The sequence below is a fragment of the Rhodamnia argentea genome, chromosome 6 (assembly GCF_020921035.1).
Source record: "Rhodamnia argentea isolate NSW1041297 chromosome 6, ASM2092103v1, whole genome shotgun sequence".
NCBI classification, from domain to species: domain Eukaryota; kingdom Viridiplantae; phylum Streptophyta; class Magnoliopsida; order Myrtales; family Myrtaceae; genus Rhodamnia; species Rhodamnia argentea.
The window spans coordinates 22,875,532-22,893,218 of record NC_063155.1 but is presented as its reverse complement, the minus strand read 5'-3'; the positions used below and the strand labels follow the sequence as shown (position 1 = coordinate 22,893,218).

The 17,687-nt window shown below is 41.1% G+C and overlaps 1 protein-coding gene across 1 annotated transcript; it reads right to left on the bottom strand.

Annotated features, from left to right (window-relative positions):
• Window positions 1–12,840: 12,840 nt before the first annotated feature.
• On the bottom strand, window positions 12,841–14,344 carry LOC115734289 (serine/threonine-protein kinase UCNL). Its single transcript, XM_030665009.1, has one exon. The coding sequence runs from the start codon at window positions 14,252–14,254 to the stop codon at window positions 13,007–13,009; it is 1,248 nt and encodes a 415-aa protein (XP_030520869.1). The 5' UTR covers window positions 14,255–14,344; the 3' UTR covers window positions 12,841–13,006.
• Between the last annotated feature and the right edge of the window lie 3,343 nt (window positions 14,345–17,687).

Genomic DNA, 17,687 nt, shown 5'->3' with positions numbered 1-17,687 from the left:
TCCCTACCCCTCGTCTTTGAACATTAGCAATTTTCTGTCACTGAAACCGACACAAACAAACTATTCTTGTTGGAGAGCACAAATGCTTGCACTGATTGAAAGTCGGGATCTAGTGCGATTCATTGATGGCGAGTACTAGATGCCAAGTCCATCAATCAACTCCTCTACTAATGGAGGGGCAACTAGAGTCTCAGAGAAAGTGACAAATCCAGAATTTTTACAATGGAGAAGGTCGGACTGCCTTCTATGGGGATGGATTATTGCGACGCTCTTCGAAGAAGTTGTTGCTCAAGTAGTACACTTGATGACATTTGCTGAAGTGTGGTTATCTTTACAAAATATTTTTGCCAAGGTGTCTGAGTAACGAGAAGTTTCAATTTTATACAAATCCAAAAAAGTCATAGAGATAATTTTTCATCTCTTCACGAGTATCTTGGTGCTTTTCAAAAATATTTTAATGAGTTATCCGCTATCGGATGTTCCCTTGAGGACAAAAAGAAGGGTCTCTCTGTTTTGAATGGCTTAGGTGATCAATATGATTCATTCACAACCTCCATGTTGAAGCCTCCAATGCCAACTTTCTCTGACTTGATTTCGCAATTGTAAAGCTTTGAGAGTCGTCTGGCAAATAAAAGTTCTCTTGTAATTCAACATGGGACGGCTTTCTTTGGTTAGAGAAGCAATTTTAAGAGAAGGGAAAGCAATTCCAACATTCCAACAACAATTATTTTTCTTCGCATGAAAGGGGGTTTTCTCACAACGATCCCAGAATAAAAAATTCTAGGACTGATTTTATGCATTCGCAAGGTCACCAGCCACAATTTAATTAAAGCAAGATCAAGAAGCTTGGGAAAAGAGCGAGACAAAATCGTTTCTGTCAACTCTATAACAAGTAGGGACATATTGCTTTAGATTGCTTTAATCGGTTTAATTGATCTTTCCTCCCATCGGATGTGCCAAAGGCATTTGCTGCACTTACTATTCAAGTACTGGAGCTTCAAATCATATGATTGGCGATGAAGGTAATCTTTTCAACTTATGACCATACATGGGAAAAGATAATGTTATGGTTGAAAATGGTGATTCACTTGAAATTTTTCATACTGGTGATGCTCAGATTAATTTGGGCAAAGAGAGTGTTGACTTAAAAAATGGTCTACTTGTTCCTCATATGAAAAGAATTTATTATCCGTGAGCCAATTTACAACTAACTATCCTCTAAATTTTGAGTTCTCTGCCACCGATTTTGTGACAAAGGACGGGAAAACGAGGAAGGTTCTAACGGTTGGAAATAAGCACTATTTTCAAATCGGTTTAGAAAAGCTAATGAAAGTACTTGGCATCAAAGGTTGGGACATCCACAGCCAACGGCACTTCGTTATCTGCAAAATAAAGGCGATATTACGATTCTTGCTTAGAATAAACCTACTACTATATGTAGTAGTTGTCAAATAGGGCGAGCATCTAAACTTCCCTTTTTGACTTCCAAAACTAGTACTACTAAGCCTTTTGAAAAGATACATTATGATTTGTGGGGACATGCTCTGATAATGTCATTTCGGAGGTTTCAGTATTATGTTTGCTTTGTGGATGATTATACGCATTATACTTGGTTGTTTTCATTAGGGCAAAAATCTGATTTTTATGCATGTTTTCTCAATTTCGAGAAATATTTGGAAAGGCAATTTGGAGGGCATATTAAAAATTTTCAATCTGATGGAGGAGGAGAGTTCAATCGAGCAGATTTCCCGATCCACTTGCAAAGGAGTGAGATTGTTAATCAAGTATCCTGCTTAAATACTCCCGAATAGAATGGAGTTGCCGAGCGAAAACATAGGCACATATGTGAAATTGGCTTGACGATGCTTCATCGAAGTGGAATTCCTAAAAAGTACTTGGTCGAAAGCTTTCAAACAGTAGTTTTTCTATTGAATCGGGGTGTTAAGCATGAAATCACCTTATGAATTCTTATTTGGCAGAAAACCAGATTATCATTTTTTGCTAGTTTTTGGTTGTACTTGTTTTCCTTATCTTAGGGACTAAACCAAGAATAAGTTCGATCCTCGATCATTACCATACGTATTTCTCGGCTACGGTGATTGCCATAAGGGATATCGATGTCTCTATCCTCCGACCGGTCGAATTTATATATAGCGGCACGTCGTCTTTGATGAGACCATATTTTCCTACCTTCTACGCAGCTCATTATTCCGGGACCAAAGTGATAAAGCAGAGATATATGAATTTATAAGGTGGCCAAATGAAGACACTTTAGCATTTGACTCAGAATTTTTACCTTTGTATTTGCAATAAGGTGCGTCCTCTGCTAACTTAGATCAACCGTGTGATGACTTATTGAATTCTGCTACTCAGAATAATTCTCTTGAAGACAACATCGATGGAGGTGAATCGCATGTTCACCAAAGTCATGTTGAAATTGGTGACTCATCGGTGCTCCGTTTAATTCTTCATGCAATTTGACAAATGGAGATTTCTCTTTGGATGTTCTTCATGATTCTTCCATAGCACGTTCTCCCACTCGAAATCATTCAATGGTTACTCGAGCACGTGCTGTTAGTGTAAAGCCTAATCCAAAATATGTGAATTTTCATATGATGGACTCGATACCCACGAAACCGAACAATGTACGCTTTGCTTTAAAGCATCCGGGGTAGTCGACAGCGATGAAAGAGGAGCTCGAGGCATTGCATCATAATAAAACTTAGACTCTTGTTCCACGTCCTCCAAATACTAATGTTGTGGGATGTCGATGGGTTTTTAAGTCTAAGTTAAAGGCCGATGGTACATTAGAAAGATTAAAAGCAAGATTGGTCGCCAAAGGATATACTCGGATAGTAGGAGTAGATTTCCTTGAGACATTCTCGCTAGTTGTTCGACTAGGAAGCATAAGAACAGTCCTCACCATTGCTACTGTTAAAGGTTGGCCCATCAAACAATTAGATGTTAAAAATGCATTCTTACACGGATTTTTATCGTAGCCTGTTTCTATGGAGCAACCACCCGGTTTTGAGGACAGAAATCATCCGTTTTATGTTTGCAAATAGAGAGAGCCTTGTAAGGGCTCGAGCAAGCGCCAAGAGCATGGTTTGATCGCTTTAGCTCATTTCTTTTGGCATCCGGTTTCTTTTGCAGCATTTCGGATCCTTCGTCATTTATTCAAAAATCGGGTCATGGCATGTTGGCTCTACTTTTATATGTAGATGATATGATCATTACGGGCGATAATCCGAAATTGCTTGATAAGTTCATCTCTACGGTGAGTAGCAAATTTGCAATGAAGGATACGGGGCCGCTACACTATTTTCTAGGTGTCGAGGTTAAGATATTCTCTAGTCGGTCTTTATCTATGCCAACAACAATATGCTTTATCAATCCTTAAACATGCACAAATGGAGGGCTGCAAGCCGGTTTCCACCCCTATGGCCTTTAGTTCTCATTCTAGTACAGATGCAATATTATTTTCGAATCCTACACTATATCACAGTATCGTTGGAGCTCTTCAATATCTCACAATTACACGACCGGATATTTCGGATGCGATCAATTTTGTCTGTCAATTCATGCATCAACCTACTGTGAGTCATTTTCAAATTGTGAAACGCATTTTGTGTTTTATCGGTGGCACAACAGATCGAGGAATGCAAATCTTGTCCAAGTCGACTTTGGAATCGTATGCTTTTTGTGATGCAGATTAGACTGGTTGTCCCTTGACTCAACGATCGACTACTGGATTTTGTACTTTCTTAGGTAGCAACCGTATAGCGTGGAGTGCTAAGAAGCAACGAACGGTTGCTTGATCTAGTGCCTAGGCAAAGCATCGTGCAATGGCGTCGACAACTGCAAAGATTACTTGGATATCATTCCTTTTGAGAGATTTGGGTATTCATCTCTCAAGTCCACCGATACCATTTTGTAATAATATCGGTGCACTTTATATGTCGATTAATCCAGTATTTCATGCAAGAACTAAACATATCGACTTAGATTATCATTATGTGTGAGAAAAAGTGGCTCTTGGAATACTTGTGACTAGGTATGTTCCGCTTGTGCATCAAATATCTGATCTTTTCACAAAACCCCTATCTAGGAACACATTTGGAAACTTATATCGCAAACTGGGAATTTGGGATTCTCTCATTCCCAATTTGAGGGGGAGTAAAGGCACCGATTTATCAATCAAAGGAGAATAATCTGGAGATATCAACCAAAATCACAAGCGCTAATTCTTGAAGATGCTAGAATCAAGTGATTGACAATTTTTGTAATATGATTATCCCTTTATTATTTTCCGTTATTGTATTGTTTCATTATGTAAGACTTTGTAATATCTTTATATAGTGAAAATCATCTCAATAATTATATGTTGAGATCAAGAATTAAACACCTTTATTCTTTAGCCCAAATCAAAGAAGAAGAAGGAAATGTTCTTGTAAGGTAGGGAACAACTCAGACAGAGGTTAGAAACATCTTTTTCACCTGCATCAGGTTTTGGGTCATTAACTTTTGACGAGGTATATGAGGCCAAAAGTCCTGCAAACCTATCAAAAAGTGAAAAACGCCATGTACCTAAGAAGATACCGTAAGAAACATGACCTCTTCTTCAATGTTCTCCACTTGTCAAATTAGGGTAAGCACACCTAAACTGCTGAAGCAACTTTGGTATGTATACGTCATAAAAAAAAAAAATTGATTGCAGGGGGCCTGGCTTGAGTTCAACAAGAGCGAGATGGGCACCTACATGGTGGAGTGCAAGGAAAGTGCAGGACCATGGCCCATGGATAGAGAAGAAGAAGAAGAACTCCTCCCTTGTAAGATAAGGAGATGTAGAGATGAGTGGGGAAAAGGGTTGTGGTCACATCTCCTACTTGCGCTGTCTTAGTTAACATTCTTTGTCCCTTTCGCTGGCTGGAACGAGCAATAATAGACCTGATCGAACGGTCTTTCTTGTGATGGTTTAGGAATGGGGGCATTGCCATGAAAGCAACAAACAGATTCTTGCTTCAACAGTTGGAAAAAATGAAGCCACATGAACAATGCTGGACCGGATTGAGTCGGAAAAACGATGTGGTGTGGTGTGGTGTGCCTTAGAAAAACAGGCAAATTGGTCCCGAATAAGATTCCCCAGTAGACTCAGATTTCTCGATGTCATATTCCAAAAAGGCGATTTCCTCGCAAATATCCTTTACTTCAACTACGAATGACCTCGTTTTGATACCACATTGAACAGGTAACTCTAACGCGGTGCGCTGCGTGGAATATTATTACCCGACAGGGACACCGGGAAAAGGCGCGTTTAAGAGGAAGGGATTGTTGAGCGAGGGGTTCGATGCTATGATTAGTACTTTTGGGACCACCCCAAATGGACACCATCTCGACCATTTGTCTCAGAGTGTTGACCCCGGGGCCGATCAGGTTGAGTCGATACAAAAATAGTCTCGGAGCAAGAGATCAATCGGACGTGTGATTCATCAACTTTCTTGGCGTGATTGTGAACTTCAAAGCCAGTCCGGACAAAGGACATCAGACTAGTTACGAAGTCCGTGACTTCCTAATTCTCACATTGAGTGAGGAAAAAATATTGTTTTTTCTTCGTGGGTAAGGGAGAAGAAACCTCATTCAAGTAGTACAGTGTAGCAGTAGACCGTGGAACAGAAATTCCAGCAGGGATGGATCCTAAGAGAGAGAGAGAGAGAGAGATGGAAGTGTTAGGTTTGTAGGGATGGGCAACATCACCAATGTAACGACCCGATCCGACGAAAGCAAAGAGTGACCACTAAAGCCAAAGGGCTTGGACAAGGAGCACCTCATGATAGGCTTCTACTTCTATGATGGCGAAAATGGTAGGAATGAACCGAACAGTGCACCTAATCGAGAGGGAAAGCTACTTTGAGATATATATGTGAAAATTGTAATTAACTCGATGCGGCGACGCCTTTTGACATAATAGCAAGCTTTCATTTGGAAGTTAAAAGTTAAGAATACTCGAGTCAAAGCACTGTTAAGGTGGGTGACCTCTTAGAAAATTATTTGCCAGTACGCCCAAGGACAAAACCATGATGCTGGAAAGGGGACAATACCTCCACGATGTTACAACTTACAAGCATCATGCAAGCTAGGTCGGAGCTCACTTACTGCCTCACGTTCGACGGGCTCTTGTGATGTGCAAAACATCATCAACAAAGATGGGCTTCAATCACGAAGAACCCTCGGCCCAAGCGTATGTCTGGTGTGGCCGTAGGATAAGAAACATTCAAGGTCTTAGGCCCAATCCCACCTACATCAATCGACCATCTCCAGCATATGTTCCACGCGCTGATATAAATTATTCGGAAATTTTCAATTAAGGATCCGAAGTGCTTTTATTTTATCAAATAAGAGCCTGAAGTGATTTTTTATTTCAAATAAGAGTTTAAAGTGCCATCCTTATTTCAACAAGGGCCTGAAGTGGTTATGGATGTTTTAAATAAGGGCTTGACCTTGCCGGTCGGCTAAATATTTTGACCGATCAATGGTATTTTCATCAAAATCTAATTTTTAATTCAATTTTTATTTAAATTAAAGTATAAAATTAAAATTAAAAATTAAAATACGAAAAAAAAATGAAAAATAGAGGAAACACAAGCGGGAGGGACTGTCTCTCGCTTGTGGATGCCGGCGCCTCAGAACGATGGTTAGTGACTAGTGGTGAGGGCTGCAATCCTCTCCTAGATCTAGGCAAGGACTAGGCCCTCGCTCTTGGTTGGCCGGGTCGCCGGCCCCTTCCTAGGAGCCGGCGACCTCGGCAGCTGTCACCGCAACCCCACCGGCGATGGGGTGGTGTCCACAGGCGGGAGGTGCCCCGCATGTGTTTATTTTTTTAGTTGTTTTTTAATTTTTAGAAAATAGAGAGAGAAATAAGTAAATAAAAAACTAATTTAAAAAAAATGACGAAAATGCACGTAACAAGCTAGTGAGAGGCCTTTTTTTAAGATTGATATAGTCACTTCAGGCCCTTGTTTGAAATAATATCCACTTCAGACCATTATTTAAAACAATGAGGGCATTTCAAACTCTTATTTGAAGCAAGATCCAACTCGGACCCTTATTTGAAAAAATGAATATACTTGAGGCCCTTATTTGGAAATTTTCCTAACTTATTGCGTGGTGCGACAATATTTATGTTCCCAAAATCATGCATACGATACTCCTCCCTACAGCCTCCGGAATTGACTAAATTCAAGAAAATCAGAATTAAATCAAGGAATTGAAAATTACATAATTTTCCCTTGAAATGTCACTCAAGGCACTTCGATCCGAACACGTGATTGGAAAGGGGGCCGTGGCTAACTCCAGGACATGTTTCGCTCCTCCGGGCGATACCTGCTTTTCAGGAAATCGGTCTTTGGCCGATGGACGACATGCCATATGTATAATCTCCCGCCCGCATCTATTGATGGGCTACTATGTGGTATTTGCACATCATTCTTTACATGTCCATATGTATGTATTGGATTGCGTTTTGCCAAATTTCGGCGAGGCAGACCTCGCCGACCCTCACATTTGGCCCGTCATCGAATCCACCGATCAGTTACAAGAAGAAGGAAGGAAAAAAAAACAGAAAAAGAAAAATAATATTATTATAAATTGTTCACGTCGATACCGACCACACCACGTCATCGTCGGCTACGCCACGTTAGTGATTTCTTGATGAACTAAATTGTCATAAACGCAAAACGCTTATGATTCGATTGACCAAAAAAAAAAAAAATTGAGGATCGATTTGGCAGAATTGCGATGGGTTTAAGATTTTCCCAACTGTCTTAAATTGATGGTTGAAGTTTGGGGTGGCTAAACATTATCAAAATTCGCTTCTTCATTAGAAACATGTCTTCCAACATTAGTACTTGGATCTCTCGAGCTGCTCACATGTCGAGTTCTCGAATTTAGGTCACTTTTACATATGGGTATAGGAAAATTCAGGTCGTGACATATGAATTGCCTCTTGATTGAAGTCCGAAGATGCACGTATTATAATTCATAAGCAAACACACTCATGCGCATGATTATGGTGGAAGTGGCCCGTTATGGCAGTGGATGTCAATTCTTGCCATCGAGGATAAGGGTAGTTTTACATATTAAGCTTCATTATCAACCAAAGTCAATATCGACCTAAGAAACCACAAAAGCAGCTTGGAACCACACGTTCCGCCTTAAAAGTTCTTATCTTCTAGAGACCGACCAAAGAAAAAAGCAGAATTTCTACCATTCAAAGAAGAGAAATTCCAGCTTTCGTTATCATTATATGTTAAAAATCTAAAGGACTACTTGTTCCGATTATTTACGGATAGACAAAACTCGTGTATAATCAGAATCGAACGCGAAAACGTGGAGAATTCTGTACTTACCTCTGGCCATTGAAGAAGTCGATTGACAAACCGGATTCACGGAGCGTTGGTCGTCGGTGAATGGGTACTTCTAACTAATTGCGCTCTCGGATCATCGATGGTGTGTTTTCTGTCATTTCTGATAATGAGAGGGGGTTTTGGCTTAGTCCTATTTAGGCTTTCATATGCACGCTTTCATATAACAGTCTTCCATCAAGACAGTTATCGTGACTATTGGGCAATCACCACACAACATAATTCAATGTGGGTTAACGGACAGTTATCACGCAACTTAATGTAGATAATAAAACTTCAACGAAATTAACTCGGACAGTCTCAAATTAAGTTTGGATCACATTATCGGTATTATAACAACATCATCATCATCATCATCTATGCTTCCTTTTTGACTTAAAGAGCTTCAAGAGAGAGCACGAGGAGCAATGCACTGATGTATGAAAGACCAGATTGACAATGGATGGTCACGGCTTAGTTGCTTGTGGAGATGCCACTTTGTTGGTGGTCAAGATGAATCGATTCTTGAAAGTGAAAAAAAAAAATTAGGGTTCCCAATGCTGGTTCTTTGGGTCACGGTCAAACTCAATGTTATGATCACAACAAAGGGTTGATTCCTCTCGATGCCTTGAATGGAATTATAATAGTTTGACGAGTCCACATCTTTATTGGGAATGCAGATGCTATGTCATGCAGATCGATCATTGCTTGTGGTCAAACTCCAATTTCAGTTTTTTCTCAAATGAGATGTTAGACACACTTTTACACGTTAATGTGCTCGATGTTACCCTAAAAAAGCTTCATGAAAATCTCTTTGATCCATACGAGATATGTAATGGGTAGAATACTAAATGTTGCTTAATCTATTTCCCTTTACATCTGCCGAATCGCAATGTTTTGTTTTCTGTATGAACCGCAATTTCAACCACAAGTGTTATGAATGACAAAAAAATATATAGCAATCGTGGCGAGACCCGTCTTTGATTTTATGCCTTATACTGTCATCATGTCATGCTAGCAGGACCCTTCCAATATATTGTCGTATTTAAGCACACTTATCTTGGTCATGTGGAGATGAGACATATTCCATCTTACTACTCTTTTAATTATGCATGAAATGTGACACCCAAAAACGCGAGGCCACATGCACAACATCATTAGTCGCACTATATATTCTCTTCTTTAGGGCATGTTCTGAACAAAAAGACACACACACACATACACACACGTATATATATATTGTTCTGAACAAAAAGATGTGTCATCGCCTTCCCAAGAATATCGATGAAGACAAGTATCCACACCCGTGATTTGCACTTTTCCTCATTCTCTCTGCAACAAACCCCATGTTCTGGATGACACTGTCGCAGATAAGTTTAGTAAAGAACGAAGGCAACAAGAGGAAATATCCAAAGCCCTAGACAAAACCGTTCGTCATGTACAAGCGACCTCTTTTTTGTTTCTTCTGAACCAAGAAGAGCGACCTATCGTTACCACTCTTCAATTAAGATTCAGCGCACAAATCGCAACGATGTAAAGAGTAAAAAAAGAGAAAGAAAACTCAAGACATGGGATTTTATCCTAATCCACTATTAAATTAGGGCTACACAGAATTTCACTATAATTAGCATATCGCACTTTTCTATTACATCACTCAATTACAAGCGAAAGAGATAATATATAGTAGTAGTTATCCAAAACCAAGACCACCTTTCTATTACACTTACCTCTGGCATCTAGCACTGCTAATTGAGATCCCTATCGAGCGGCTTCCCTAAACTCCTGCCCACTTTTCTGTGGATGGAGAATATGAACCACATCCGAGCACCTCCTCCTCTTCCTCATTAGACACAAGCAAGTGGGTCTGTTCTCTCCATTTTTTTCACCAGGGAAGGATAGTGCCAAGATTCGCAACAACATGCGAAGACAAAGTTCGTGGTCTCTGGCGTGTCCAATTGGCCGACACAGGGAACAATTCCTCGTTCAAAGTCGCATGTTTAGGGAACCAAGTTCTGGTTTACAATACTTGATGATGACACTTTGGCTTCAAGTTCTATTGCATATATCTGCCTATCGCGTTCATTCTTGGGGTCATCTTTATTTTCGTGTTTATATAAGTCGAGCCCAGCTGCTTTTATTACTTGAAGTTGACGGAGAGTCGATGATGATCTTTTGTCTTCTGTCTTTTGGAACTTTGCCCGTTAGATCCGGCGATTGAGAATTTCTTTTCAGGATCATTTTGGAAAAGAATCGTGACGCCATTCGGTTGAAAATTCACGTTGCTAAGGGAATTGAAATACCGACAGGATTGAGACCAGATGCTAATCTCTGATATTCGAAGGGCAATAATAATCACGAAGTTGACAAAACATATGATCCTAAAGAGAGCATATACATGGGCATAGGCCATGCGCATTAGCTAGCCCCTTCACGGAGTGATTAAGGTGTTTAGCTGTCATCCCGCATTAGAATGTCCATGACAATCCACACCATTTATTTGGAAAAAGTTGCGTACATATAAATTTGGAAAAAATTATCTAAAAAGTCCTATATATATTGCACTTTTGTTAATTCAATCCTAAATCTCTTAATTTTATCAATTGAATCATAATAAGCCTCTTTCAAATTTTGCCAATTGAATCAATCCGATCAATTTTGACTTGAAATTGCTAAAGAGGATTGCGACCCTCACTCGATCTCGCCCGGATTTAGGTGAGGTTGACAAGGGCCCGACGATCTCCTTGCCCGGTGGCCGGAGGGGCCGGTAACCTCACCGGCCACTCTAAGAAAAAAAAACATAAAGAAAAGAAAAGAAAAGAAATCCTTTTTTTTTTTATTAAAGCACATGTGAGACACGTTAGCAGCAACGTCCATGTAAGTGATTTCCGGTCAAAATTAATCGAATGGACTTTGGCAAAACGTGAAAAGGTTTATAACTTAATTGGCTACAAGTTTATGACTTTTTAGGCAATTCTCCCTATAAACTTCATCACGGAGAAATCTCGATGTTGAATTTCTCAAAAAGAAAAAGGAAACTCCGGTCAAAATTATAACTTTTTACGAAGACTAAACAACTAGTTATTAAGGAAATTTTGTAGCTTCCGATACATTGCCATGGAAAGTGAATCGTTACTCATTAAATACGATTTAAAAGCGTCCCGAATGCACTCTTTAACAAAATATCATTAGCGGAATCAAGTCGTGCGAAGTGTCAAGCCTTATCAGTGCGTCATATTCGCGATTAATGACGTCAGGAACTGGAGAAAGCTAACCTTCAAAGCAAGATTGATCAAAAACCGGTTAAAGAAGGAGGAGGGGAGCTTACGATTCGATGTTCCTCGGTTAATGTGGTGGGGTTGGGGGGACAACCTTTTTGTACAAAAAAGAGGTTTAATCTTTTTCAATACACTTTGCCGCGGAGGGCGAGTTGCACGGTCCCCCAAAAAAGTTAATTAAAACTTAGTATAAAAGAAAAAAATCGTGACCACATTATGAAAAAATAAAACCCTTTAATTGGCAATTTCTCGCACGGATGGACACTGAGACTATAAAACGTAATCACATTTGTTAAAACAGATGCAAATCGAACCCCTTAATTATCATTCTTTCACTTATATAGTCCAGAGAAAGGGACAAGTGTGGTCCTAATGAAAGGTCGCGATTAGTGGGCACTAAATATCATGATTAGCTTCGGATTTGTTGAACCGCTCGACATTTCCCCTCCCCTAATTTGAGGATATGCTAATCATGGTCATCACCTGCCGGACTTTGTTTATTCGTAAGTATGACACGGACGTCATACAATAATTTCGTGCTTTTTTTCCCGCACAGAAACATGCGATTTTCTACAAGATCAATTATTTTTATGTACTTTGTTTTTTTTGTTATTAAACAAGACCACTGATGACAACTTTTTTTTTTTAAGTATTAGCCCGTCATTAGATCTCCATAACTTTATAGGATTAGTTTCCCCATTGAGGCTCTCCTTTTGATATTCACGTTATGAAAGCTTAAATCAAATTATATTTACATAAGGTCGTTGTCTTGCCTCCCTCGTTAAATCTCATGTCACATTTTAATGCCCCCTCCCTAGGTTAGGTATTCCACGATTTTCTTTCGTTTCGAAGCAATTCTCCCGACGAGTTCATTCGAAATTCCGATCGCATGTTACATTCCTTGTAGCCTTGGAGGAACTCAAGATTGCAATGAAGTGCAAGAAATGCAAAGCACTTGTTTTTCCCTTCCGCACCAAGTAAAATCGACAGGAATACGACAAAAAAAAAAATTCAAGAACACGGAAGATGATTCTGTCCGGCGGTGAATTTCTCTGCGTTTGTCGCGAATGCAAACGCGAGTTTGCGGGCCACGCGCCGGCGAAGTCGCGCGTGGGGAAGAACGATTTAGCAGGTGGTGGATTGGATAATTACCCCTCAACTTTTATAGCTTTAATCACGTTCTACAATTATTATTAAGCTCTCTATGTACAGCGAGTTAATTAGGAGGGGCGGGTGCGCCAGTGGCAATTTTAAAAAAAAGGAGGTGGGGGAAGAAAATAATTGAAAAAAAAAAGAAAAATTAGTCCTGCACACGTGTGGGGGGTTGAGGGGTCAGAACTCCGCTATCGACAGGCTCCGAGACGGCGACGGCAGCGGTGACGCCGGGATCGACGGAGGCTGCCTCGATCTCTGGAAGTACTCCCGCACGTCGACCGCACGCGCGGTTAGCCTCTCGGCTTCCGCCGCGTCGTCCCGGGACGGGAGGAACGGAGGGCGCGCGACCTCCGTCAGTAGGTCCCACCTGATCCCTCTGAAGAACTCGTGCTCCTTGATCTCGCTCGCGCCCCGGAGGTAGCCGAGCCTCCTCGTGGGGTCCTTCGCCAGCAGCCGTTCGATCAGGTCCATCAGGGCCGTCCGTTTTCCGACGAACTCGGGGTTCTTCGCCAGCACGTTCCGGAACGTTTCCTTCCGGTTCTTGCCTCGGAACGGGGTCACCCCGTAGAGCATCTCGTAGGTGAGGACGCCGAGTGCCCACCAGTCGACGGCGAACTCGTGGCCGTCGCCCCGGACGACCTCCGGTGCGACGTATTCCTCAGTCCCGACGAAGGAGTTGGACCGCTCGCCGTCGTCGGAGAAGCTGCCTCCCGGCTTGTTCCGCCGGCTGACCGGGCTGACCCGCGCAGACTTCGCCTTTTTCAGGCTCAGCGCCGTCGCTTCGCTGAACGCTCCGACGAAGCGCGAGAGATTGTTCTTCTTCTGCTTGTTCCGAGGAAGCTCCGTTTTCTTTTCGGGGCGTTCGAGGATGTGGATGGACTTGGCCTTCTTGGGCTTGAGCTGCTTGGAGAGGTCAAAGTCCGTGAGGGTCACGTGGCCGGACTGCTGGATCAGGACGTTCTCGGGCTTGAGGTCGCGGTAGGCGATGCCGCGGCGGTGGAGGTGGTCGAGGGCGCAGATGATCTCGGCGGCGTAGAAGCGGATGACCGCGGGGGAGAAGACGCGGTCGTTCTGGTGGTGGCGGAGGACGTTGAGGTCGCCGCCGGGGCAGTAGGGGACGGCCCAGGCGAGGAATTCGTCGGTCTCGAAGGAGGCGAGGAGGTGGGGGAGGAAGGGGTGGGCGGAGTCCCGGGTGAGGAGGCCGAGGACGGAGATCTCCCACCGGGCGCGGCGGCCGGCGTCGTGGGCGGAGGACTTGTCGACGAGCTTGAGGGCAAAGGGAGAGGAGGCGGAGGGGTCGGAAGCGGCGTCGTAGACAAGTAGGACGGTGCCCATTGCTCCCTTACCCAAGACCTTGAGTGCCCGGAGGTTGTCGAGGTCGAGTTCCGCCGTGCACGACGGTGGCGTTGACGGTGGTATGACCATGTCGTGATTGAGTTCCGACAGGTGTTTGTTTATCGTATTGAGAGAGAGAAACAGCTTGGGCAGTGCGGAAGGCAGAGACAGAGAGATGGTTGAGAGCATGTTTTTTGCTTATATAGAACCTACAGGAGAGCCTGGGCCTTTTTTTTACTTTTTGATCTGGAGCCTGGGCTTCTTTAGTCTCCTCTTTTTTTTTTTTTGTTCGTTCTCATTCTTTTTGTTTTGGGTATTTTGTATTTTTTTTTTCCCTTTGCACGTTCACCTAATTGCTCAAATATTGAGTTATTTTGTATTTTCTATACGTGTGATTTCTCTTCACCTATGCCTATTTTCTATGATCGTTCTAATATGATGTCACGGCATTGCTCAAGAGCTCCAATTCCAACACCCACCCCCCCTCGAGCTCATTTCTCGTGGTGGATTCACAATAGTTGGCTCAGACAAAATACGAGTCGTGCCCATATCACAACAATTGAGCCGAGTCGTGCGTGTGTAAGGGTCTGGCTTACGAGTGAGGAGGAGAGTGAAATATAATCCCATGTTACACTAATAAACGAATCCTAAAGTACCTTATGCATGTGTAGTTTCCTTCCGATGCATTTGGCATTGTTAGCACTAGACTCGACGATAATCATCGTGCTCTACGAATCCGAACATATTCTGTCTTGTAACTTGATCGGAAATGTGGATTCGATTTGGCATGAAGGAAGCGGACCGGTTAATTAACATCAACGGAATACTAAAATCACATGCCAAACGTGCGAAAGTCTGAAGAGACGCGTCATTACAAGCACGGTTTTTCATCCAAAGAATGGAAAAAAAAAAAAGTCACGGGGCTTGTAATTATCAAGGTAGTTGGGTTCTCATTGAACTATATTAGAAAAGTTTCAATACTTTGCCCCAATCGAACGAAGCAAAAAGTTCAAGAATCATACTTTCCTCTGTTCTCATACCACAAGGCATCATTCCAATGCAAATTGCAAACTTCAACAATCGAGGGGCAGAGTCATGTGGAGGAATAAGAACAATGAGGTGGTTAATGATAATGTAGCATCTCTTCCTTTTATTTTATTTTATTTTTTCCAACCTTTTTTTTTGTTGTTGCTCTTTTCAATAAAAAGAAATTCCATTATTCTCTCCCTTTATTGTTTAAGGAACAAAGTGGAAGGGACACACGTGTAAGGAGTTAAGGAATAAAACAAAAGCACAAAAGGACAAGAACCCAATTCGTACGGTCGTCACATGGAGCCGCCCATAATCTAAGGGACGAACGTGCGCGTGCACTTCGGTTCTCTTTGCCATGTCGTCAACTTTACCATTTTCCTTCAATGTTGGTCTTTTCGATTCTCAACATATTTCATTGGTAGTGCTCGGTCATGTATGCACTTACACACTTCATGCAAGAGCCCGGGTTTCTAATTTTCGTCCATGACTTTTCCCTAAAGAGGAAATGAGAATGTCGATGCGTTTCGTTCTGTCGAGACACAGAGGCGGGGTCCGTCGACGTAGACCTTGATTATTAATACTACTAATTTAGCTCGGAAAATTAATGTAAACTCGGCACGACGAGTTCCTTGAGTGCGAATTGCAAGTACCTTCCATAATTTACATCCGACGGAGGGTGAATTAATAAAAGTTATGTCTTGGGGGATGATAAACGGAATGGATTTGCAACTAGATCCCTATTAAATAACTGCGAGCAATGTCGGTGATTCAGATCCGGTAGATGATTTATTAATAAAAGTGGATCTTGGGAAATGGAAAATGGGATAGATTTTGCAGCTAGATCCTTATTAAATGACCTTATAAATTGTATACATACGCTACATGTGTCTTAGCGGGTCGCTAGGAGAAAGGAAACATTAGAAAATAGACGAATAATTCCAAAAATCTTGCACATGATCACATCTTGATATCCTAAATAACGCGTTGGTTTTCACATATCTTGCAAATCTAGCATCTAGACCTAGAGATTAGCCCCATATTATCTTTGCCTTAACATTAAAAATGTGAATTAATCATGTCAATAGTGAAATCCCTGATCAAGATCAAATCAAGGGTCCCTCAAGATTTAAGTGTGTGTGTGTATATATAGAATACCGTGACAAGACACTACTTGCACCAATTAGTATATTTATTCTCTATAGTACGTGCGAACCGTTTATTATTCTCTCGATAATATTTATTAGAAGGGAAAAGGCCACAAAAAATTTCAAATTATACTTATTGTAATATATTTACCTTAAACTTTTCTTTTGTGACATAAAAAATTCAAAATTTGTACCTATGTGATACATTTATCCTCGGTCAATATTATGTATCCACAACAACGTCCCTTTTATTTTACTTTTGCCATGTCTACACCGTTTGCTTTCTGGATGCTCATTGATGTAATCTTGATGAAGGGTAAATGTATAACACAAATATCACTTTGGGATTTTTCGTGTCGGAAAAAACAATTAGAGTAAATGTATCACAATAGGTATTGTTCGAGGTTCTGATTTCACCTTTTATTAGAAAGGGCAACTCGAACACTCGTTAACAAGTCATTCAAAGTAAGCTTTGCAATCTTTCATACACCTTTTTTCTCGCATCACGTGTAATCAACACTCGAAAAAAATGAGATATTTCGTACCGGTTACATTTAATGAATGTCTCGAAGGGCATTTTTATGTAAGACCGATAGTTTAAGCATGGCCCCAAGTTAACGATTTTATAGTGGATTTGATAATTGTGCTTAATTTAACATTAGAGTATGCTTTAGCTTGAGGATCCGTGTAGTCTATGGCGTGTGCAAACATTGATTAATGGAGACAGGTGATACGCATTACGGTTAGGTGGTGCTGGTGGATCAAACCTCTTTCTTTTGATGATATTATTAAGGTAGAGTGGGAACAAAAAGGAAACAATTATACTTTGATACTTCAACTAAACCTTTTTGTTCTTCTCTATCATGTGGTTGTAGTTTCCCAAAGGTAAATAATGTGATGTCTACATATACTCACAAGAAAAAAAAGTCTTATGTCTCTAAACTTGGAACTAAGACGAACCAACTAAAGAACACATGCAACTAGAAAATTTAAGCTAATTGTAGATGGACCGGAGGGGACAACGTGCACGAGGCTTGTCGGTGATGTATATTTAAGCAATACGAAACTCTTAATTAAGTTGAGTGCATTTTGTGTAAAATGAATAATTTGGAAAGTATTTTCCTTAAAAACGACCGCTCGTATGGCTCGAAATGATTAATGGAAAACGTTTACGTTATCGACAATAATTGATGTCTAAATATTTTCGTGGACGATGAAAATGTTTTTTGATTATTTATTTTTGTAAGCGATATAAGCGATCGTTCTCGGGAAAATGTTTTTTAGATCATTTATTTTGCGCGAAACAAGACGAAGCCCTTGATATGGGATTATAAGAGTTTCATGAA